The following is a 24,768-nucleotide window of genomic DNA, read 5'->3' on the forward strand; positions in this document are numbered from 1 at the left end:
GAGAGACGGACTTATAACGTGTATAGATTGTTTAGGCCTTTTGCCTTTAATGTAAAAAACATGGGAGAGGAGAGAGAGAGAGAGAGAGAGAGAGAGAGAGAGAGAGAGAGAGAGAGAGAGAGAGAGAGAGAGAGAGAGAGAGAGAATTAAGAGGCAGCCATTTAGATTTTTTTTTCATTAATTATTTAGTACAGTTGTTCAATCAATATACTGTTTACATTCCTAATCTAAAATGTATTTGCTCACATGATACGGATTTCTTGCTGCTTGACCCAGTGATAATTGTACTTTGCCTTGGTGAGCAGAGTGGATTAGACTGCTTTTCTAATGTTTGTAGCCTATGTAGCTTTCACTTCGCGTCACAACTACACCCCAGAGGGAAGGGGCAATTTTTAGAACTGTAGGTACCACAGTTACCAAATGTGGACCAGGCAGATGTTAAATAGGGCCTCACACAGGAAGGAAGGCATGTAGTGTAAAACTAGACTGTTTGGCCATTTTGTCAGAGGGAGAGGTGCACACAGGATGGTTGTACCATGCCAAAAGGTTGTGTGTATCACTGTATCAAGACATTCTGTACTTTTTGTAACATTAAAGTAAAACATTACCTAAATGAATAAAGATGTATATGATTATTGTATGGAGATAAATATAAGAATAACTTTTTTGGGGCGTCTTGCTACAGGATGCATGCGAGTTATTTAGTAAAACAGCTGAAAGGTGAAGTCTTTTGTTACCGAGTGCATTTTAAACAAACCAATAGTTAAGTGGAGTCACAGGTGAAATCCAGTCAAAGTTGTATTTCAATCCTCTGCAGCTCATTCTGAGGTTTCCAGTTTTCTTGAGTAATAAAAAAGGGAGATAAAACACAGACTATCCGCCATAAGCATGAATTATTTTATTTAAAAAAAAACATTGAAAATACAGCTTGTTTTTTTTTACATGACAGCCATATGTACAGGATATAAAACAAAGAGAAAAATAGATCATAACTGTTAATGATATAGCAATGAAGAGGGGAGCTGATGATATCAATTGTGGAAAGGCACGAGGGCTGAGTTTGAAGAGCTCTCTGTGACAGGAGGAGCCACATAACCTTTAATGATCTCAGTGGCAGGCGGAGTTCAAGTCTCCGGTGAAAGTATTTAAATATTTGAATAGTTTCTGAGATACAGCTGGACTCTTTGTTTCACCAGCCCCTGTGTCTTTCTCAGGCAGAAGGATGGCTCTTTAGGCAGCAAGTTATTGAGTCCCAATTAAATCCAAATCTACCTTCTCTTTACCTCCCTTCTCCACAAACTTTGATATGTGAATGTTTTTACAAATCTAAAAATGGTGGGAGCAATTCATAAGCAACAACAGTGAAGATGTTTGCAGACAACATGTACACAAATGCCTGAATATTGTATCCACCTGGACCATTTTTATCTAAATAAAAAGGGATTTCCGCAGCATTAATTATGAAATGAAATGCATTTAGTGTCATTTACAAATAAAACATTCTTTCCAAATCATTCTGAAAGTCATATGTTAAAACAGTGTGTTTGTATAATATACAGAATCATACAAAAAGAGACAATTTTGAACAAATACTGTACAATATACAGTAAAGCAGTTTACTAGAAAAACAAAAAAGAATACTATAAACAATAAGTTATTACGACTCCAGAGGGTTGGAGTTCAAACATTTCTTTTTTATATATATATTACACAATTTAGAGACCAATTTTAGTGGTCATTTGTAACGGAAAGCTCACTTCAAAAACGAGTTAATTTGGTCTGAAAGATTTAGGATTAAAACAGTTGGTGATGCCAGATATTTGCAACAATAGCGGAAACAAATAAACACTAAAAAAAATATCAGCTAAAAACTGTACATGTAACAATCAAAATACATTAACATCTAAAAAGCATATCCATTTGATTGAGATGGATATGAGAAAGGCCAAACAAAGAAGAAAAGCTATCCCAAACAAACAATACTATAGACATTTGAATATTAACAGAACTATCAGTAGAAGTTAATAAAGTATTCAAATTAAAACACGGATGAATACAATGAAAGGGATGGGAACTCTTGAATTCTTATTTAGTGCAAATTAAAACTAAACGAGAACCTTTGTGCGTCTCCTCACAAGTAAAAAGTGAATGCAACATTTTAGTGGTGATGAAAAACAGACCCCCTTGTTCAGAAGTAATCCCCAGCTCCCAGATCAACCAAAAGTGGACAGATTATATTAATTAAAATGTAATGCCCGTCAGGAGAATTTTTTATGGGATTAATGACCTCATTAAGTGCAAATCTGATCAACCCTCCCCAGATCTGCGGAAATATCTGGGTACAGCCATGCAAATTATTAACATACCCATATCAAACCAAATATTGGCAAAAAAATGTATGAAAGCATGATTTGGAGATGGATGTGGTTTTCACTTCAGTTAATATCAGACAGCAGAGCAGAGGTTTAATCATGTGACTTGATTTGCAGATTTTAGTTTAATTCCTGGAGGTCATGGCCCTTTAAAAAGGGTAGAAAATTAGTTTGTTGCCCTTTTGGCTATTACAAATCTTAACGAAAAAACCTTTAGTTTTTTCTGGATCACGTTACAATGAAAGCCATAAAATACCATTTAAACACAGTAGATATGAAATACATGTTTTAAGATAAGCAACTCATTTAATATGACTTTAAAAAGGTGCCGTATACAGTCACTGCACGGCTGTTCTCTGGGAGCGGGTGCTCTGTAAAGCGTGTACTTCAGCCTTGGACACTGAACCGTACAGTGTGATGACATTCAACATCGTCTTTGTGCGACTGAGCTAACCCCACTGACGCTGTAAAGCCTCAGTGCCGGCTTGTTAAGACACAAACAACCAGGATGGTGGAATGAACAAAGGAACAATAAACTAGACACTAACTGTACTAAAGGCTCTCGCACATTGTGGGGGTGAAACTAACGGATCCAAGTGTCTTGACGATTGTAACTGCACTAGCTCAACTCATAACATTTAGTGATAGCAGCTCTAGTAGCCCAGTGGCTCTATAGCGCATCAGTAACAGAGTGGTGGCGAAGAAGAAAACAGTTCAAATGTAAGATTCTTCCAGTTAACGGCTTCAGGTGCGCCGCAGTAAACTTTGTTAGTTAGGTCCATCGAAAGCATGTTATAGGAAGGTAAATATCTCCCAGTGGGCTAAGGCTAAGTACGAATAGACAGATTGAAACAGACACATGGGCCAGAGTGGCTGTCACAGTGTCTAGCCATCAAGTTAATCAGCCTCGGAGTCAGAGGTAAGATGTGTGTGTGTGGCGCTTTCTTGCCTCTTCTCCCTTTACACCCAGGGCTGTGCTCCAGGCCGCCTACATCGCAGCATTTGGCTGCCAGTTCAACCTCGCTACCAAAACGTGTGTAGATGCTCTGGCAACACCCCCCAGGTCTACGGCAGTGAGTATCATGGGCTGCTGCCTCCTTCCACGTCGCTGTCGTCGGGAGCACCCTTGTAGATAGGGCTCTTGGTCTGCAGCGCGGGCTCGTATTTGCGTGGGGACGCCCTTCTGGCTGCTTCGCTGCTGTTCTTAATACCATAGAAGAAATAGATGGCGAAACCTGGAAAGGAGGAGAGAAGCAGCGGGAAGTTACAAAACAGCCCCAAAAAAGTGAAGCAATAGAAATGAAAAACACCATTAGCAATGTTAAAATGTACCGATAAGCATCCAGACGGCGAAGCGCAACCATGTTCCTTGGTCCAGCTGCATCATGAGGTAGATGTTGACGAAAACACTGAACAGCGGCAACCAGGGGAGCAGAGGGACCTTCAGAGGACAGGGAAAATGTCAGCATGACAATGTGTACCAAAGTATATGTAGAGTTTTATGATGCCAAAACAAAACAGAGAAATCTCTTTTTTTTTTAACACAACAGGTCCTAACTAAGAAGTGTGTCGTTACCTTGAAGGTGAGAGCCTCTTTGCTCTCGGGCTGCCTCCAGATGATGACGACACAGACTGCGCAGAGTAAAGTCAAGATGACACATGGCACCAAGACGGCTGCATGTCCGGCCAGCAGCTCTCCGAGACAGTTAGCCAGGATAACGCAGAGTACAGTGATAAAAATGGCTGCAAAGAGACAAGCAGGAAACAAGGTTAGATTTACAGCTACTGCTTTGTCGTTTGTGATTACAAAATCCTAGCTTCCCCCAACAATTTACTCACTATGATGGTGAGCTTATTATCCTATAGCTATCTATTTACTGTGAAAGGCTAATTTATCAGCCATCTTTAGATTCCTCCCAGACACACTTACAGATTGTAGCAGTGGTGGCGTATACGATGTTCCCGGACGTCTGCGTTGGGAGCTTTCCGCTCGGGCAGAAGAGCAGCTTGAGGGTGAAAGTCTCCCGAAGTGGTTTCTCCTCCGTCTCCATGCCATACTCGTCACCACTGTCTCTTCCGCTCACGGCCACCTTCTCCCCTTCCACCATCTCCACCAGCTTCTCCGTCTGGCTGGAGGAATTCAGTCTGCCGGGCTGGTACCTGCAGAGGGAGGGAAAATAGGAGCCGTCTTAAAATATATGTAAATTCCTCAACTTTTTTTTTACAAAATAACTTTATTTGTGCACAGATGGTGATGCAGGTATCCCTTTAAACTGGCTTTTTTATATTTGCAATGTCTGCTAGAGAGTATTTGGCACATGAATACAACTTCAGGAGTCTTTAATTGTGCTTTAATAAAATAAAAAATGTGCGCACCTGAGGATGAGGACGCAGATGGCCACTAAAGAGTACGCCAACAGAGTTCCAATAGACATGAGGTCCACCAGTGCTGCCAGGTCAAACAGGAAGGCCATCAGAGCTGTAATGAGGAGTAAAAAGAGATTTCTTAGAAAATGTACACTGTAACACCTCTCTGTAACATCAAAAACAAATGCTTTGATGGCTTGGACTGTGTACAATGGAGGAAAAAAAACCTTAGCTTCCGTAATGCAGACTTTTCTAAGAGTTATTGATTCCTAACATATACCCAGTGCGTCAGGCTTCTAGATAGAGCTGAGGCAGGAGACAGAGCTGAGACTCCAGACAACTATAAACATCAGCTCCCGACTTGACAGCACAGGATAGACACAGCAAAGACAATCTGCTGGTCCCAAGCAATGAACAAACATGATAAGAAATTACACAGGCAAAGATAAACATGCACACAGACAGAGGCAGCGAGTGTACCTGCAACAACACCAGAAGCGATGGTAGCCAGGAGAGGCGTCTTTGTGCGTTCGTTCATCCTGGATAAAATACGGAACAGCAGGCCGTCCTCCGCCATGGCGTAAATCACGCGGGGCATCGGGAACATAGAGCCTAGGAGACTGAGAAAAATAGAAAGCATTAAACTTAAAGGTTTAAAAGCTTTACAGTACAAAATAAATACCATGTTGTGTTATGTAATGTTTTTAATACAATGCTAATAATGACTAGGAATAACTGCAGTAATTAAACCCATAGAAGCCATCGAGTAATGTTTATTTCAGATTCATGATGTCTTGCAAGCCAAACAAAAGATGGATGTTTCTTTCAAAAATGTAATATCTGTTTAGTATATTACACAAAAAAACTTGACTGGCTTTCTTATGAAATACTATACTATGACTTTTTATATGATTTTCTGGCACACATAGTATCGCTTATTTAATAATACATTTATGATATGTATAATACTAGGACTTGGTTTACTTTTACAACATAAGGCAAGAATACAGTGTGGCTCCTCACCTGGTGGACAGAGCGCAGAGGGAGCCCACAGCCACGATGTATCTGGCGGGAGACCAGCCGACGTAGCTGAAGGCCTCGGGTAGAGGACTCTGTCTGTTCAGCTGGTAGTACGGCATCATGAGCGTCAGAGCGGCGGACACACCGAAGTAAGCGAAGAAACAGATCAGCAGCGAGGCCACGATGCCAACAGGAATGGAGCGCATCGGGTTCTTTGCCTCTTCGCCTGAGGACAGGGGAGATTTGTAAGATGAGGAAAGGGTTTGCATATCAAAAGAAGCAAAGGCAATCTATCATGTTTAACAACAGGTGAGATTTATTATGTTTTTCACATAATGTTAATAGCTCTCCAGAAATCAGAAACAGGTTCCTTGCTGAGTAGGTCTTACAAGGAATTTATCTTGATGTATATGGTGTGTTGAGGTGGAAAAAGTTTCATAGACAACTGTACTTGTCTAATAACGAATCAAAACTCATTATCATCAGCAGTTTAACTTCAGGTCTGTGATACCATAGGGTCCACAAGTTGACAAACCACTTCAATACCAGGTAAGCATTTTTATATCTGTTTATGAAACAATTTTGGTGAGGCTGCTTCGCTACATGGCCTTTTATGGAAATATTCAAAGGAACTCACTAGTTGTTGCAATGCAGTCAAAGCCCACAAAGGCGTAGAAGCAGGTGGCGGCACCAGACAGGACTCCAGTCAGACCAAACGGAGCAAAGCCGCCCACGCCGAACTCCTCATCAACTCTGAGTCACAGAAGAAGAGAGTCACAAAGTTTAGCTATCAAAAACATATAAAACTTTGAAGAAAAAAAAAACATTTGCTGGCTGCTTGAAATACTGACTTGAGAGTCTGAGTGCTGTTGGAGCTGTTTATGTAGCTGACGTAGTCTTCCTCCGTCAGGTTCCAGTTGGCCGAGTCCCCCTTAACAAAGCCGGAGATGATAACGAAGCCCAGGACCACCAGATTGACGCCCGTGAAGATCTTATTCACCAGAGCAGACTCGTTCACACCGAAGGCCAGAAGTCCTGAAAGCAAGAATAGAAGAGAGGGATGTAACAGAGACAAGAAGATTTCACATTTCAGCACCACTAACAACATGTCCTGCTATGTGGGTGGAGGTGTGGATGCTTCATAACGTCAAACACACCATCAGTCAGCAACACCACCACTCTACTGGCATGCAACTTGCGGCAATATTAGTTTGACCATTCTGTTTTGGCTGTTATGTAATGTTTTTAATACAATGCTTATTATTTACAAAGCTTAAGTAATGTTTATCTCAAATGTTTTGCGGCCTTGTAAGCTCAACCGAAGATGGAGGTTTCTTCCTTAGGTTGATTCATTGAAAAATGAAATAGTTCTTTAGTATTTTACACAAAAAGATGTGGCTGTCAATACAATAGTCATAAAAAGTCATACTATGCTATGACTTTTTATGACGTACTATGAATTTGGATTTTTTTTGAAGGCATACTAAATTAAACTAGGACTTTTTATTTGATTGTCGTGGCCTACATAGTTTAACTTTTTTTATGATATTCTTGATGACCTAATATATTATATTTTTCAAGACAATCATCTTGCACTTTCTCATATTTATCCTGTGCCTCCAGAGGAGATCCTGAGGTTGGGAACCACTGAAAGTCATGATGATGATGACGACGATGATGGGGTAACTCACCAGAGAGCAGCAGGACCAGGATGAGGGCGAACAGGTCCGGGTAATCTGCCAGCACATTGCCTGGCACCTTCATAGTCATGGAAGCTTTGAAGAAGCCAGAGATCTTTTGCTCAACCAAGCTATCAAATGTTGAGCTCCACGCCCTGGCCACACTGGCCGTACCTAAAAGAGAGGACGGAAGAATTTGAATACCTCAACAACGCGGTGTCTGAAAGTGACTCATCCTTTACGTTGTACTCTGTATTCTTGCTTGGGATTGTAGCAGACTTAAAAATGCATCCGGAAGCACAACATTAATGCACTGGAACAACTCCACTGAAACCTTAGAAAGCTCACCTATCACATAGGAGAGGATGAGGTTCCACCCTGTGATGAAGGCCCAGATTTCTCCCACTGTCACGTAGCTGTAAAGGTACGCAGAGCCTGTTTTGGGGACACGGGCGCCAAACTCAGCATAGCACAGGCCGGCCAACATGGAGGACAGAGCAGCGATGAGGAAGCAGAGGACAATGGCCGGTCCCGCCTTTTCTCGGGCAACCTCACCGGCGAGGACGTAGACACCAGCGCCGAGGGTGGAGCCGACCCCCAAGGCGATGAGGTCCAGGGTGGATAGGCAGCGGGCGAATCTGGTCTCTTCACCGGAGCAGTCCAATGCCCGGCGACGCAGCAGGATTTTGCCAAAGGTGGCCAGCTTGTGGGCCATATTTGCTGTGACTGTGTGGGTGCTGGAGCGGGCTGTGTGTTTTAAATTCTTTGAGTGTGGGCGTGTGTGATTGACACAGCCTAAACAGCACACGTGCGACTGGTCTGTGGGTAGAAGTACTTGAGCAGACGGGTAGGTTAACCAAGTACTTGCTTATTATTGGTCCTTTAATGTTGTTGATATGATTTCGGAAAGAGTCCCTCAAGCACACAGAACAGGAACTGGCAGGCCAGTGGTTACAGTGCTTCGCAGCAGCAGATTAGGCCCTGTAGAATAACATAAGAAGAAAACAAAATCTCAAAAAAAGGAACTATTCAGATATTGCCAAAGCTTGTATGCACACGGCCCTGTGTCCTGTGATTATAGTCAAACATTTTTCCAGGAAAATATTTCAAATACAGGCAAAGAGAGTAAAGAAAACCTTAATGCTACAAAGAAAATCTCTCCGGTCCCAAGTTGACATTTTTGTAACATAGGGTGTCACGTTGGTTTATGTAGGGATTAGAGAACTCAGGTAGCATCCGTGATGTTGGAAACTTTCCTAGAATATTCCACTCGTTCCAAGAGATGGTCTGTCAGCCGCTTTGGTGAGACAATGGAAAGAAAAGAAATTTCACTACACGAGAACCTGTATAAATACCAGTTACGCAACTTCCAGGAATTCACACCTCCAACTCTTACCACATACTGTAGTAACACATCATGAGACGCAGTAGGGCACAAAGACACCTCATGAAGACAAAAGTAAACCTACTGCTATCCAGCACTTAACTCTGCCTTAACAAATAAACCGGCCATAGCACACACACACATATGAAAACACAAGAGCACCTAGCCTAATTCCTCACCACACCCTTACTGCGAGAAAGGGCCCGCAGCTTCTTTTGATATGTTTTTTCAGCAGAAAGAGGCTGATAAAGAGAAGCCTGGGAAAGCCAGGGCTGTGAAGAGATGATATGGTTGAATTCTGCAAGCTAATATCAACAAGGGAGAGGAGGACAGCGTGAACCAGCTGTTTGATAAGTTGAACCAGCTGCTGGCAGAAGGTTGATATACAGATAAAACACACTCAACTGAACCTTACCCTATAAAAAATGTTTTTTAAACTGCTGAATTCAGTTACAAGATATTTGACTCACAATTTACCCTTGAAATCAAATTAGTACTGTAGTGCGTTAATGACTTTATATGACAAAATCAACAGGTTTATTAATAATGGTCCCAAGAAATGTTTGGTTGATAAACACTGCTATATGATTTAAACTTCTTGGAAAATAGTCATATTACATACAAAAAGAAAACTAATAATAAACAAGGTGACTTAAGAAATCTTATTCGACTAATAGCAAAATGTGGAACTGCTCTGAAGAGTCCATTACTTGAACCAAAGTGTGTTCAACAATTCACTCCAGTGTGATAAACGATCCTATTTGAAACGCAGAGCACAAAAATGTTGCTGCAATCATTAAAAAAAACAAAAAACATCCTCAAGGACAACAGCATCACACTTTATGTCAGGAGTAATGATTGTTTCAAGCTTAGGAAAGGTTGAATGATAATGATTACATCAGATTCTGCAAAACACACCACACATACGCACAATTCATAGCAGGTCAAGGACACTGAGCACAGCTCATCTGAGCAGATAAGATACAACGTTTTCTGTTTGTCTTTGGAGATGACAATAAGACAGGTATGACGTAAATTAGCAGTCGACAAATCACACCCTGCAGAGGTATGTTACATACCAGTTCCAGCAATCTAATAGTTTGCTTCGACGTTCAACTACATTTCTTGATGAATCATTTAAAAAAGATTGTACACGCAGCTGCTCCTGCTGAGAGACTCATTTACATTAAACAAGTCTCAAAATATTGTAGATTACATACTTCTCTATTATCTGTATTTCTAGAAAGCAGGAGCAAAGACCCACCATGCTGTTTGTTTTTCATTTCACCATCACCAAATAAAGTTGGCTTGATAACTTTTGGACTTTCCGATGTCCATGAGGAGCCACAGTTCTATGTTGTGAACGAAGCTTTAACACATCAAGTGTGTGTGAATGAGAGTGTGAGAATGTCCGTCACTAACAATCAGACATTTGCCTTGATTAAAGCACGTCATCGCTTCCCGCCGAGTTGACTTTTATTAGCATTACAGGTCCATTGAGTTTATGGGTAAACGCAAATAAAACACACTTGCACATACAAGTCTTCGCAAACAATGTTTCCCAAGTCAAGGGCAGGGCCAAGTTTATCTAACTGCAATTACTACACTTCTTTTACAACTACTACAACTAGCACTGACATTAACAACTTTTTTTTGTATCAGGGGAAAACTTCCACTGTCCTGAACCGGGAACTATCCAAAGGGATCGGCAGTGAAGCGATAAAAGGGCTGAACTCAGCTCTCAGGGATTAAAGACATACCTGATTAATCTTTTGATTTGGAGCAATTTACAGGGGAAAAAAACATAGTAGTTTATGCTTCATTACACTTTGAGACATTCGAACAAGTCTAGCTCTAGTACCTTGAATTTCAGTCGACATGAAAGGTAGGAAGCGGCGCAGAGCCAACGCTGCACCGATTCTGAGGCTATTAATGCCGTGACATCTGACTCCATGGTGCGAGTGCTGAGAAGGCGAACAGACATTTCAGGCTCATCAGTCACCTCACCGGTCAGGCAGCAAAGAGGAGAAGTGAAACACTAGCCCCGCAACAAAAACCAGACCGTGATCTAGCACAGCGGTCTACCTGATTCACAGGTTAGGCACAAAAAGCCTTTTCACGTGTATTAAAAGTGTTAAAATAAAGATAGTCACTCAAAGAGCGCAGAGAGATTTACACGTAGTATATTTTTGGTTGTGCTATCAAGGTTTTTTTCTGACTTCCAATGATTGAATGTCCAATGAAAACCTAATTTAAAGTTCTGGTCCTAGCAGAACACATACTTGTCTAATTGAAAAACATAACGCATTCATCAATCTGAAGCCGATTTGTTTTTTGGATGGAGCATGACTCAGGTGTGAGAAACAACAATGTGTATGAGATAATATTTCAGCGTTTAAGAATGGCTGGATACACATGACAACCAAACAGTGCCGTGAAAAGTTATGCAAGTAGATGAAGGACTACAAAAACTAGATATTTGTTCGATCATATGCATAGCTGAGAAATATGCAAAACAAAAGTGAACGTCTGGGTTTCTAACCATCTATATTTCTACGGAATCCCACAGTATAAAAATTCAACGGAAATGCAAAAATGGGCCAAGCGCCACCCACATCCTCACAAAGTTCACAATTCTTCATTTACAGTAATACAGTATGTTAGACCATTTTAAAAGGTTAGGGCAAAAAAGTAATTTGGCTGTACATTATGTTATGGCCTAATCTTGGCCTTTTCTTTCTCATAGCACACAGGATCAAAGCTCTCACAATGTTTTAGTACAATGACAATATTCTATTAATACCATAAAAACAACATCACCTATTTATCAAAGATCTTTTAGTCTAACCAATTCAAAAGAGAATATCCTGCCCAGTACAGTTGAAGTAAAAAAAGCCCAACTCTGTCAAACAATGAAATACAAACAACACAGAGAGCACCCAACAATAAACACTCAGTCCTCTGAAGACTGATGGGAAGCTGGTAAATGGAGGATATTCTCCCACTCCCCACTTGGTGTGACATTCCAGTAGCATTTTCCACACACACACCAGGAACTGAGGTCTGACAATGTCAATGTTGGGTCAATAAACATGTATTACTTTAGCACTGTGCCCAGCCGGCTGTGATCTCCTCGGGGGTTCGAAACCAACACAGCACACCTTCGCTAAGCAGAAGAACAAAACGCTTTGATGAAACCGTGCAAACTGCAAAGCTGTCAAAACGATCAAGCAACTTAACACAGGAGCAAAAATATTTAATTTTGAGGATAGGGAGCATTTTTCTTCCTACATCATTTGTTCTTTTGAGCTTTCAAATGCCGAACCCACACCGGGTCACCTACTGTAGCTGCTAATCTTTTCCTTGTGGTTTTCACGAGGTTGTCTGTTTACGTAAGTGGGGCAGATTTACTGTATGCCAGGTTGCACGGAGGTGTCCCTGTGAATGTGCGGCGTGTAAGCTCCACTACGTAACAACCCACACACACCCACATGAAAAGGCGAGGTTCTTCCCGAAGCCATTTTCTGATCTTGGTCTCAAATGAATACACTTGACTTTAGAAAAAAATATTAAGTGTTGACAAGTTCATTAATGCTTTTTTGTTTCCGTGTATTTTGTTGGTTGTATGTACTTTATTCAGCATCACCACAACCAGAGTAACTTCAAGTGTTTTTTTTAAGAGACAAGTAAAGGCTTTTTATGTTGGAAGACCAACCGTGTTTCCGTTACAGTTGGATTCTGGGATAACGGGCCTGTTACTAGACTTAGCATTGCTGAAACTGCTGGCACACACTCTAAGAGGATTATTCTGAGAAGAAACAAACCTTCTAACCTCCTTATAGCCTGTTGCTGCTTCATACTACCGACACAAACAACGCATGGCATTGTTTTGACTGCCACCTTAGACAACAACAACAGAGCTCTGTGGTTATATTACCAAACAGGCAATGATATTTCTACTATATCATAGTAGAATTGTTAAAAATCAAATTATACATTGCAAACTACACTAACACATTAAAAACAAAAAAGTGAAGCTAAGTTCATTTTAAATTCTGCATCTTACAATCCTGATATTATTCCAAAAACTGCAATAAATGTAGTTTCTTTTTCAATTATGTTTTTTTTAAAACGACATTAAAACTGAAACCCTTCGTCTAAAAAGGGATATCAGGTTGTTCTTTATTTATATGTATACTTCTCAATATGTGCATGGAATATAGTCTTAAAGCCCACTGTATTAATCTTGTATTAGTCTAGCCCTTTTCCCTAATAGTCCTAATGACAGCATAGTTGTACCGTTATTTGTTGTGCAAGCAGATGAACAAAGGGAACACCATGTTCAGTACTCTGCAGGGCTGACATCCAACGGCCGTATGTGACCTTGCATAACCCTGGAAGGTACATCGTACCACGACTGCCTGGACAGAGTCGGCAAACCATTCTTCGAGAATCACACAGAGAAACAATGGTTTTCCAGGTGTTTGAAGTTATAAACAGTACTTCTTTTGAGCCAGAAGTGTATGTTTGTATGTATAAGTTACACGTTAGTTTCACATAAAGGCTGTGTTTGTGTGTGAACTAAAGTATGTGGGTTGAGACCGACCGCTGAGATTGAACTGAACGACCCTTTAAGTCACCTGGCCGAAAACCAGCAGCCAAAAACGGCTCTGTGCTGCGAGATGGAATGTGACAACATAAGGATCTGTTCACTTTCCCATGGTCAAAGCCAACACCATAAAGTACATATCTTCACATTATGAGAATGGATAACCAATCAGCCTGATATGTACACATGCCAAGTTATAGCTGTCATGTCATGTCAGAAAATATAAAGCGAGGTATGCAGAAAAATTGGACAGTCCATGTATGATTCACTCAAAGTAATTAATTATGCTCTGGTTAATTAGGAACTAGGCTGCCACATTTCCCAGCTTCTCATACAACTTAAATCTTTAAACGATATGCATGCATTTAACCAAACAAAGTCAACATTTTGACTTTGTGCTGGTTGATGCCAAAATGTACCCTTGACCGGATACCGAGGTGTAGGGTGGTGAGGAGGTGGTGCAAACAGCCATGCCATTGCATCACCACCTCTGAAACATTTTGAACAGGGTTTAATTGGATTTAATTATGCTATGCTAAGATGTTTCGGCAGTTCTATTTTCTACTGTCACTTCTGGTTGACGAATAGAAACACTATGACATGTAGCAACATGTGAACTACATTGAATATTTTGGACTTTCACTTGCCAATTATAAAGAAATTACAACAGCAAAGACACGCAATGACAAAACCTGGCAAATTAGGTATTTGGACTAGCGTTTGAGGGGGTGTCTTTTGCTAAACTGGGCTTTGATAACGGTGTTATCAAGCCTAGATTGGAAGAAAGTAAAGTGGCTACAAGGTTAGTCTAACATCCTCCACCAAACCACCTGACCACAGCCAGGCAGGTTTGTATTAAATGACACATCCTTACATGACTCTTGTTTGCTCCACCACTATTATTAAATTACATTTTAATTGCAGGGTGTCTTTAAATCGGCTGATGCAACGCAAGCATGGTAACACCCTGGACTCAGACAACGTGCTGCTGAGCATCAAAGAAACCGTAAATATAATTATTGTTACGTCAAATCGCGATTGTTGAGCATCAATACATTCATTCGCACTTAAAATAGCTTTACTTACGGACAGAGTTTATTATAGTGGACGATGTTCAGCTGTCCATCTGTCAGGGACTGAAACACAAGCTAGCTACGTGGCTCGAGTTCTAGTGTGCTGCAAATGTTGCCTTCAAAGATCACAGGGACATCGTAACTAACCTTTGTACGTGTGTACATATTTATCGGGCAATATGTATAGTTAGATTACATTAAATGTAACGGTGATGAGTAAATATTGTGTGAAAGTTCAGAGTAAAATCTAGGACCTTGGACTGTTTTACGAAAGGATATTATATAGGGCTTATGGAATTCGAGTATTTGGTTGTCTTTGAACGCAGCTACGTTAAAACCCACGCCTTGGCCGCGCGAATGGACTCGCCGGCCAAAACAATGAATGAAAACACGGAGTGGAAACACGAAAACGTGTTGGGTCCTGTGATTAGTTTCAAATCTGAAAATACAAATAAAATCCCGACAGCGGACACTCCTTACATGAAATACCCAAATTATTAGTCGACTTTAGTTTCCCGTTTTCGCATCTGACTCAACAGCTGCCGATTAAATTACAAATACTTTGAATAAAACGGATCATTTGTGTCTACATCTTTGTTAGAAACCTTGGTATTGTATTTTTCAACATAACAAACAGAAGAGGAAGCGCGTAGTGAGATTTGTAAACATTAGAGCGCCAATACCACTGAACAGGATTGCATCAGTCCACTTCATAGGGGGACCAGGTAGGGTGGCCAGACGTCCGGCTTTTCAATGCCCTGTCCGGCGTCAAGCCGGACGCGTATTTGTCCTCCTTCGTCCGGCTTGATGCTGCGGAAGCCGGACGTCTGGCCACCCTACCACTTCATGATGTACATTAAACAATAATAGCGGTCGTTACAAGACAAATCGGCTTGATAATACAATGTTTATATGACATTTATATGACGAAGGGTATTACCTTTATTATCTTCTGGTTGTTGGTGTTTAACGGCGCTATTTCCGTGGTCGCTGATGAAATATCCCGCTCGGTTGAGTGTGTGTAGTTTCTATCCTACGGGGGTGTGTACACAATGACGCAATTACGAAAGAGGCGGGGCTTTAATTTCATGAATTAAAACACAGACGCAACAATACTTTGCCATTTTAGGATAACAGTGCTGCTCTGGTCAATGTGTAGATCGCTTAAAAACTAAGAAAAAGAGGAAAAGTAGAAAGAGAGGGGTTTAAAATAGAGAGAATTAGCACGGAGAGAGTGAGTGTGCTTCTCCGTAGTAGGAAAGCCCATATATGGAAACCAACAAAGCGAGCGCTGCTATGTTTAGGTTACACTCGCTTTGTTCTACAGATTTTTTAAAAAGGAGGGAAAAACCAAACTATTTCTTTCATGTCCATTTGCACTCACTGACCTGGGAATGCATAAAGGTCAGTGGGGTTGATAAATAATGTCATTTTAAAATATTCTGTGTCACACACTGACTGCAGCATTCTCATTATGCTAAATCTGACCTGTATTTAATGGAATTCGGTGACATCATGTATGTAAATGAGGGGTCCCCAAAATTCATTTAAAATACCACGCAGGCTGACGCAACAGCAACACGATGTGGCACTCAATTAAATCATTAAATAAGAATGTCTACAAAAAGATCATCAGTAGCTGCATATAGTCGTTCTCTATTTTGCTTTTACACATGATGAAATTACAAGTTCTTTGGGGAAAATGAACTTCAAGTACTTTCAAGTATTATGACCAGATTCAGTGTGGAGTTGGACATGTCACAGTTGCATAATACATTTAATTATACAAAATAGGTGTTTATACTTTTAAAACTCCCTTATTAAATATTATTCTCCTTCAAAATAATTGTGTTCCCCACTGTCTGACTATAATGTCTGACATTATAGTAATCTGTATCTGCTTGTTCAAACTCCAAAGCTAAACAACTTTAAGAAATGTATGGCTGCCGTCACACCTGTAGGAACTATAGGTTCACATTAAATAGTTTTTTAAAATAATATGTCTTAGTTAGTACAGACATTTTATAACTTTACTGTAGGATATAAATCGTATAGAGCAACAGTTTGTAGACAAATATCAAATAACCTGAGTGTAAATCTTTATACTGACGGGGAAATATGTGTCTGTCCGATACATTTTGACGTGGCTCATTTACACCACATAATCTATCTGGGAATTAAGGAATAAATCATTAGCTAAAATGGTGCTCTCATGCTGCATATTCCTAAATACATTTCCTACTCATCAAATAACCACTAAGCAACTTGTATATCTCAGACCCCTGGACGGATGCCCTCTCTGTCCGGATTTAGTCCAGCCATGCAAGGGGAACACAGCATTCCTACCGTCGCTCAGAGATTAATTTTAATTTACACAGCTGACTTCATTCAGCTGAATTCTTGATTTAAAGTCACTGTAGTAAATCGTTCTAATAAAGTTTGTGCTGACAAGTAAAAACTTAAAAGATTTAAAACATTTTTGGGGCAATGTTTCATTTTTGTAAAAAGGTTCAGATTTGTTTTTCTGTTCCTGGGAAAGGGTGAGTTGTTTTTCATGCATTAAACAAGAACCAGCAGAATGATAATAATAGAGAAAAGGATTTGTGAATTTAATTTTCTACCTCTCCGCCCATCGCTTTCTGTCTGATGGTACATTAGTAGCCACTCGTCTCACCTTTTGTACTTGCCAAGTCACACTGCTTTGGGTTGCTCTTTCAATTTACTTCCACTTTATCAATCTAACCCAACTGGGTGTCTCTGCAAACACAACAAGCGTCATGGCTGCACACTGGGCTCCAGTGTTAGAAGCACTAAAAAAACACATCCTAATCTCTGCCTTGGCTACTCTGCTCATCCTGTCTGCCACGGTCATTACTCAGGACAAGTCCAGCACATCAAAGCTCACCAGTTTGTAGGTCACAGTTCTCCCTGATTTGAAAGGTCAGGGTCAGTGTGTGTATCCCAGGAAACATATCTAATTCATTTACTTCTACTTTTATCTACTCATACACACAGACTACATGTTGGTATCATCCCAAAAAGAGGTTTCTAACTTTTTATTTCTTGAATTAGAGTTGTATGCAGTACAGATTTGAAAGATTTATGTTTTTGATTTTGAGGATGAACAAATAAACCTGACATCAATTTCTTTTCAGTAGTATAGTGCAATACAGGCAATGAACTGTATACACTTTGTTATAGTTATTCTTTTATTACAGTCATATCTCTAATGAACTGCTGGTCAAGGTCTAAATCCCAATATCAGTATTCAGGGACTTCTTTAATCCACCTGTGGCCACAATTTTTTTCTCCCACTCTTAATCTCAGTATTTCTTGTAGGCAAAAAACAGGAAAAAGATTAGAGGACTTTAAGATTCATGTTTAGTGAAACAAAAGACCTCTTGTTGCAACTGAAGAGCTACCGTTTATAATCCTTGCTACCACCTTAACTGTATTCCTTGTAAGCAGTGGGACTGTGCTCAGGTTAAATCTGTTTGTTTATAATATTAGATGTTGATATCGTAATGCATTAATCTGGTTTAAAAGCGTTATTATTATTGACATTGAAATTCAGTGAATATTTGAACACATTGCTGCTTTTAATAAATTGGAAACAGCACAAAAGAAGCTCCCTAGAGTCAATGCATATACACATAACATGTGAAAATATTTAGGTTTTCTTATTAGCTTTATACAAATTATCAAGCTGAAAAAATATAGGATAGTCTGATTTTTTTAAGTAGAGAGGGTTTTTTTGTTGGTCTCTTCTCCATTTATTATATAAGAAAGGCTGTCTATCGCATTCCAAGTAAAGAGAAAGAATTCAATATGATCACGCAGACCTGAAGCTGCTGTCTTCACATTAATAATGATAACTATATTAATATTGCACCTAGTTACAAAGTGCTTTACAAGTCAAAATAATAAAAATGTGACAAATTGACAGTCCCAAACTCAAATATTCAATATACAATTATATGACAAAGTGCATAAGATCCTCAAATTTAATAAGCAAGGTGTTAAAATAATAAATGCTAAACCATTATTTCTGTTCACAAATTATTTCGTAATAACTCAATACAATAACTGCTTTCATTTGGTTTTAATGTGTTCATTAAGGTGTTTTAGCATATCAAGACAAAAACAGATCTGACACTGTATTAAGGTTTTATTAATGTGAGCTTTGGTGCAGCACATTACAAGTTTCATTGAGCTTTAAAATACATGTACACTTTTTTTTCAATTTTACACTTATATTATCTGACAGGTTGTGGAGAGGGTCTGTGGAGGGTTAGTTAACTTATAGTGCTGGGAACGGCCTTGTATTGTTACAAAGTGAAACATAACCCTTATCTCACTGCACCGGTTATTTTCAGAGTCCAGAACAAGTTCACCAGTAAAAGCTGAGGTTTGGCTGTTTCAAACAATATTTAAAACGTAGTAAAATCTTTATGTACAAGTTGGAAGGATCATGCAAAACAAAAAAAAGTAAATCTGTTTCCAACCTCTCATTTAAAAAAAGAAAAATCATTTTATTCTTAAACTAGGTTATCTGCCATTCATCCAGCTCCCATGACCCCAGCTAACTGCTTATTAGTGTGACACACTTATCACAAATTGGAAGTTGAGTTTTGCTGATTATATTTCTATTTAAACTGAAAAGACACATGTAGACATGAACCAGCAGGCAGCAGGAAATTTAATCAGTGGACAGAATTAACAAGGGAGTTCCTCGTAACCCATAGTGAAACTGCAATGATAACATGTATTAATACACCTCACAATAATATTGATAGAAAGAATAAACCAGCTGAAAATAAGCACAGAATAAGCCATACTTTAGATCAATAAACCAGATGCTGATTAAGCCTTTAAACATGAATTTTTGTTCATATAATGAACCTCTTGTCACAGTGCTTAGATATGGTTATTTACCTAACTGAACATTCCCAATAGCTGATTCGACAACACACAGCCGAAGTGTAGGCATGATGATGTAACTACGACAGCAGAGTTAAAACAATATAAGAGCATTTTCAGAACATTTGTATTGACTGGAATGAAACATAAATGTCTTTCATGATGCTACATGTGGCTTGACTTTGGGAGGTTATCATCAAAATCACATCTCCGCTAGCAAAAGAAGACATTAATCAAAGCAGGAAATTACCTTAATTTTAAACTTGATCAACTGAATTTAAAAGACACTCAGAAAACATAATAATCAAATTGTAAAAAAAAATAAAAATGATCTAGCTATGACAAAAGGACATATGGAACGTGTTTTTTCTTTTCACTGGTACTGAATCAAAACATAATGTACATACTGTATGTGGAATGGCTTAATAAAGACACAACATCAAACGATTTATACATTGGATCTCTTAGTTTTGTCCTGGAGCGATAGTTGTGTTTTTCCTACACCGTTGATACTTATCAGTTCTGACATTTCCACCAGCTTTATAATGACGTGCTGTCGAAATTAATGTACATGGGGCAGGTGCAGCAGTCTGTATTGTCTTTGCAGTAAGAGAGAAAAAGAGACATACATGAGAAATAATACAGAGACATGTTCAAGCTTTAAATGGATTTGGTCAATGCTTGACTAATGCAATGGCACAATATCATAACACTATTCACAGAACATATCACATGTCTCAGGAAACTGAAATTATAGGAGGGATAAATATCTGAATCAACAGACTGAAAAATGTGATCAGAAGCATGTAAAAAGAACTGTCAGTGACGTTGAGACACATATTTTTGCAAGGAAAGCGTGCAAGTTTGCCATGCAGCCAATGAAACTCGGGTTGATAATGACAATGTATCAGAATTAGTTTGAGAAATGTTTCAAAAAGTTTTTCTAATGATGTACAAAACTTATTCCCAGAAAGCAATAATTTACATAACTCAAACTCCTGATACTGGTGGACTGAGAGACCTCTGCAAGCCAGTTTCTGATAATCAGCTGATTCACTCTAGTAAACTCATTCCCAATTAAACAATGTTCAGATTTTGACAATCTTTTTTCTCTACATGGCAGATAAGGGGTAATGCCAAACTGGTTCACAGAATGTTCCTCCATTTGCAACCCATCCTGATCACGCCATCATTTCTTTGGACAATGACTGGTTGAACATGTGTGGTACTATTACAAGTTTCAGTCACAGATTGTAGTCAGACATATGTGATTGTTTATATATGGAAAGGCTAGGCTATATGAAGAAAATGAAATACCTTGATATTTTGGATCAAATATCTCGATATTGCAACAATATAATTCAGTGGACTTTGTTTTTTTTACACGAGTATTTTGATAAATAATCATGAGTTATATGGATATGACTAACTAGACGGTCTGGTTAGTTCAAATTACATCAATGTACAGTAATGCATCTTTAAATGTATGTTTAAATGTAAGTGATATATAGTGTCGTTTAACGATATTTTTATGATATCAATATATAGCCCAGCCTTTATATGGCATTAGCATTAGTCTACTTAAGTATTTGAGAACTATAGCCTTTGGTCTTTATAGTGCCCATGCAGCCAGCTTTCAGAAAGCTCTTGGAGACCGGATCAAATAAAGCAGACTTACTTTATTCATACCTAAAAGAAGAAAAAACAAAGAACAAAACAGGATCAGTACACTCATTGTAAACATTTATGGCAATTTTACACATTATTTAAATACTCACATTCAAACACAACCTTTACTAAGCAAAACTCATAAGACTGAATGCATCAAACATCATTTTTATTCATATATTATACTATATAATTATATGATTATTATATGTACACTTATAAAACAAATGCACAAGGGAGATATTGAGTGAGATAGGCAGAAAGTCAGAAAGAGATTAAGAGAGTGCAGAGAGGGAAGTTAAAGGCAAGTCTGATCTGCACCCTAAAGGTTAAACCCCCCCTCAGTAACCCTGGTGACGTACTTTTCCAGGAATGTAGTTACGGTCAATGCTTTCATCTTGCAGAAACATGTGCAGACAGCGCTCGTTCTGGGCCAAGGGATGACCTGCAATTCTACAAAAACATACACAGATGGATAGTGGATAAAATTAACTTGTGTTAACAGTATTTTGCCAAGGCTGGTCAAATTTAATTGTTTGTTAATTGACTAGTTTAGTTATTTGACTCACAGACAGAGATTAGGTAAAGCCTTGTTTGGGGCTATACATTTTTTCGCAATGACTCAATACAGAATTTCAGTAAAGAAAAACAACATTTTGGTGGCAAAAACGACGGAGCTTTGACCAAAGTTTTACAAGATTCAATAAAAAATATGTACTTTCATAGCTCCTTTATCAGCGAATAAAAATCCAAATCTTTGGAACATAACAGATTGTTTTTAAACATTTTTTGTTTTAATATCCATACACACAAAATATGTATAAAAATGTATGGCTGAACCTGTTGATGAACTGCTCCAGGCCCGATCGCCGCTCCTCAATGAAGGACTCCTCAAAAAGGCCCTCATCTCCGCGGAATGGCAACTGTCTCTTCAGGGCTTTTCCCGGCAGAGATGGTACTACAATCTGAAGGAGAACAAACCACAGGAAAGTTCACATTTATGAAATCCAAAGTCCACACACATGTGCTGAACAGTCGAAACTCAAACCATTGTCATCAATACATATAAGCTACAGCAAAGCAATACAGTTTGTTTGATTGGCCGTGCAAAGGCATAAACTAATTCAACACATTTAATTGCAAAACGTACCTTGTCATTAACATCCAAGACAAAACCTTCAGTGCGTTCCTACTGTTTACTTTAATCTATGAAGTAATTACATTTTCCAAGCTGTAACTTCAACAGTACCACTTATCCTATCATTGTAACTATTAGGTTGCAAAAGACAGCCTGCTTAAATGATTAGTCTGAAACATAACATTATATAATTGCTCACTCACCTTACTGTCTCTTTCCAGCTCGTTCTTTAACCACTCAAAGTCACTGTATCTTCTTCTCACACAGGAGTCCTTCAGTTTGAAAATGGGTAGGTTTGTCTAAACAGAAAAAAAGAAAAGAAACAGCTCTGAATTAATAATAAATAATAACATGTTAACATGATCCTACTGAATGCTTGGGTCATTGTGGAGATGCCATAAGGTGACACATCACTCTATACTAAACTAATGAAAGTCAACAGTTAGACTAGTATGCAGTTTTGCGTTTATGTTGTACCTCTACAGTAGCATCTACAGATGTGTTGTTTGTATTGACTATTTCCAATATACTGTAGTATAATGATAGCTTTATGAGACTATTTATTATACCGTAATACATATTTTATTTTACCGAATGTATGTCATTTTCATAAATTCCCCGATCCCAATGTGCGTTCTACAAACAACAGTCGAAAACCCAAAGATGTTCAGTTGTTAATCGTTATATAAAGAAAAAGAAAAGCCAAAAAAAGGCAGATTTTTGCGTTGAATTGCTACTAATCTCGCCATGTTTCAGTTTGTAAAGATTAGTTGTTTTCTTTGCATGACTCGCCTATGGTTCACTGCCTGTAGACAGGGAGTGAGTTGAAACGAAACAATGCTTTCCAGTGAAACTAACAGAAGTGTGTCAATGTTTTTTTTAATTATACAGCACTATTTGGATAAGCAAATGAACTGATAAAAACGTTAAACTAAGAAAAAACCACACCTTCATGAATCCACAAAAGCTGTGATGAGAAAATTCAAGTGGAGAATTATGTAATATGTTTACATTATGATCTGCAAACTCTCCAAGGAGAAAAGTAGCAAAATAAGGACTATAGTTAGGCCAAACCTAGGACGTTGTCACCAGCTTCCTTAAAATATATATGTTTTTGTCAGCTCTTATCTACAAACTCAACATTCCCATCTACTACTAGTAAAGGTTCAACGGCCCAGTAGTACATAAAGTTGTTCAAATAAACCAGTCTTTTACCAAGTGCAGCACTGAAGCGATGAACACATTAATGTATAAATAATTATAACCAAAAACAATAGTCTGTCGTATCATGCACGTGATAGACAAGCCTAATTACCGTTAAACATTCGCAGAGGTCGAAGAAGTAGCCTACTGTTACCACAGTAATATATTTTATGTTTCGATCATAATTATTGAGGCATAAATGTGTTTATAAAAGCTGTAAAGCTGTTTAATTACTTTGTCTGCTGCAGGGTAGCTTGTGAATGTTACCCAAGGTGTAACTTAAAATTCCAAAGTAAAGTACCTCAAAATTGTACTTAAGTACAGTACTTGAGTGAAGATACTTTATGCATGTAGTTAATTTAAAACCATTGCTTTCTTGACAGTAGCCTAAGTAGCGGTTAGCTTCACGCTGTCTGCTGGGACTCCCACTGTCGTAATGACCACATTACGTTTCAGTATGTAACGTTTACTAGCCACACACAGTTGTTTAAAATGCATTAAAATGTGACCTTAACTGTACACAAGTCCGTTCTTTGGCTTAAACATTGCTGCTTTAATCATGTGCGCTGGAAGTCGTAGGTACGTTAAGTAAACTTCTAGATCCCAGCCCTGCTAACTACACCAAGTAGGCCACACACTATCCCCGGTACTTGATTTTTACTTGAGCGCCATCTTGACCTACTCCAGGCAGCTACCGTCAACGTCACAGCCCGGTCCCTGTGGTTGACTCCAGCACAGCGGCTAAAGAAGCTAACTGGCTAGCAACAACACTGTAATTACCAGTTAGCTTAGCAAATAAAAGCTAACGCTGCTTAAAAGGGTGTTTTTGTGTTGTGACTTTTAAACACCTACCCGCATACGAACTTCGTAATTTGTGTAACGGTTACGTCCAACTCCGACGACTTGTGGATCATAAACGTCTATTTCCAGAAAATTGCTGGGGGGGCCGTAAGCATCCGTCAGGTCCTGTGGCTTGGAATTCAACCGGCGAGTGTCGGCCACCGAAGGGTCTGTCATTTTGTCGGGTTGTAGTTTTTTGCGTGACAAACGGCAGATCAAACCAACTAAATGCTCAGCAAAATCTTAAATCTCCTCTGAAGACATCAATTGATAACACGTTAGCTGATCGATTCAGCTAGGGAAGTAGCTGACTTGTGTCTCTGTCTTGTTGCGGGGGCCAGCCGCCCTGCGCCCTACCCTTGTTGAATCTGAAAAATGCGTTGACTCAGTTCCGTAGCTTTTCCCTGGGACACTGCACTCCCTCTAATGGACACAGACATTACTGGACAGGTTCAGATTGACTAATCATTGCCGTTATGACATTATTGTCACTGT

At 39.1% G+C, this 24,768-nt stretch overlaps 2 protein-coding genes across 5 annotated transcripts; both read right to left on the reverse strand.

Annotated features, from left to right (window-relative positions):
- Nucleotides 1–881: 881 nt before the first annotated feature.
- slc7a3a (solute carrier family 7 member 3a) lies at nt 882–15,535 on the reverse strand. Of its 3 annotated transcripts, none has more exons than XM_063895217.1 (12): nt 15,445–15,535; nt 7,787–8,419; nt 7,451–7,612; nt 6,611–6,794; nt 6,397–6,512; nt 5,763–5,985; nt 5,220–5,359; nt 4,749–4,851; nt 4,303–4,532; nt 3,949–4,115; nt 3,705–3,813; nt 882–3,607 (listed from the first exon to the last, which is right to left on the reverse strand). In XM_063895217.1, the coding sequence occupies exons 2-12, from the start codon at nt 8,151–8,153 to the stop codon at nt 3,453–3,455; spliced, it is 1,956 nt and encodes a 651-aa protein (XP_063751287.1). In that variant the 5' UTR covers nt 8,154–8,419; nt 15,445–15,535; the 3' UTR covers nt 882–3,452. The 3 variants fall into 3 exon arrangements, with proteins under 3 accessions (XP_063751287.1, XP_063751289.1, XP_063751288.1); XM_063895219.1 differs by lacking the exon at nt 15,445–15,535 and adding an exon at nt 14,518–14,541; XM_063895218.1 differs by lacking the exon at nt 15,445–15,535 and adding an exon at nt 8,575–8,748.
- Nucleotides 15,536–18,654: 3,119 nt separating this feature from the next.
- snx12 (sorting nexin 12) lies at nt 18,655–24,663 on the reverse strand. 2 transcript variants are annotated; one of them, XM_063894972.1, is made up of 5 exons: nt 24,286–24,663; nt 22,434–22,529; nt 21,933–22,057; nt 21,455–21,545; nt 18,655–20,023 (listed from the first exon to the last, which is right to left on the reverse strand). In XM_063894972.1, exons 1-5 carry the CDS (start codon nt 24,448–24,450, stop codon nt 19,889–19,891), a joined length of 612 nt encoding a protein of 203 aa, XP_063751042.1. In that variant the 5' UTR covers nt 24,451–24,663; the 3' UTR covers nt 18,655–19,888. The 2 variants fall into 2 exon arrangements, with proteins under 2 accessions (XP_063751042.1, XP_063751041.1); XM_063894971.1 differs by having other exon boundaries at nt 18,655–21,113; nt 24,286–24,662.
- Nucleotides 24,664–24,768: the final 105 nt, after the last annotated feature.

Source organism: Eleginops maclovinus, chromosome 11 (assembly GCF_036324505.1).
Source record: "Eleginops maclovinus isolate JMC-PN-2008 ecotype Puerto Natales chromosome 11, JC_Emac_rtc_rv5, whole genome shotgun sequence".
Classification (NCBI taxonomy): domain Eukaryota; kingdom Metazoa; phylum Chordata; class Actinopteri; order Perciformes; family Eleginopidae; genus Eleginops; species Eleginops maclovinus.

What these genes read in the sequence shown, in the direction of transcription:
- slc7a3a (XM_063895217.1), bottom strand. Translation starts at nt 8,153, where the DNA reads ATGGCCCACAAGCTGGCCACCTTTGGCAAAATCCTGCTGCGTCGCCGG. An exon ending in CGCTTCTGGTGTTGTTGCAG is followed by an intron (nt 4,852 to 5,219) that starts GTACACTCGCTG and finishes TCCTCATTACAG; the next exon opens with CTCTGATGGCCTTCCTGTTT. An exon ending in CGCCACCACTGCTACAATCT is followed by an intron (nt 4,116 to 4,302) that starts GTAAGTGTGTCT and finishes GTCTCTTTGCAG; the next exon opens with CCATTTTTATCACTGTACTC.
- snx12 (XM_063894972.1), bottom strand. Translation starts at nt 24,450, where the DNA reads ATGACAGACCCTTCGGTGGCCGACACTCGCCGGTTGAATTCCAAGCCA. An exon ending in AGCTGGAAAGAGACAGTAAG is followed by an intron (nt 22,058 to 22,433) that starts GTGAGTGAGCAA and finishes GTTCTCCTTCAG; the next exon opens with ATTGTAGTACCATCTCTGCC. An exon ending in GTAACTACATTCCTGGAAAA is followed by an intron (nt 20,024 to 21,454) that starts GTACGTCACCAG and finishes CTTACTGCAAAG; the next exon opens with ACAATACAGACTGCTGCACC.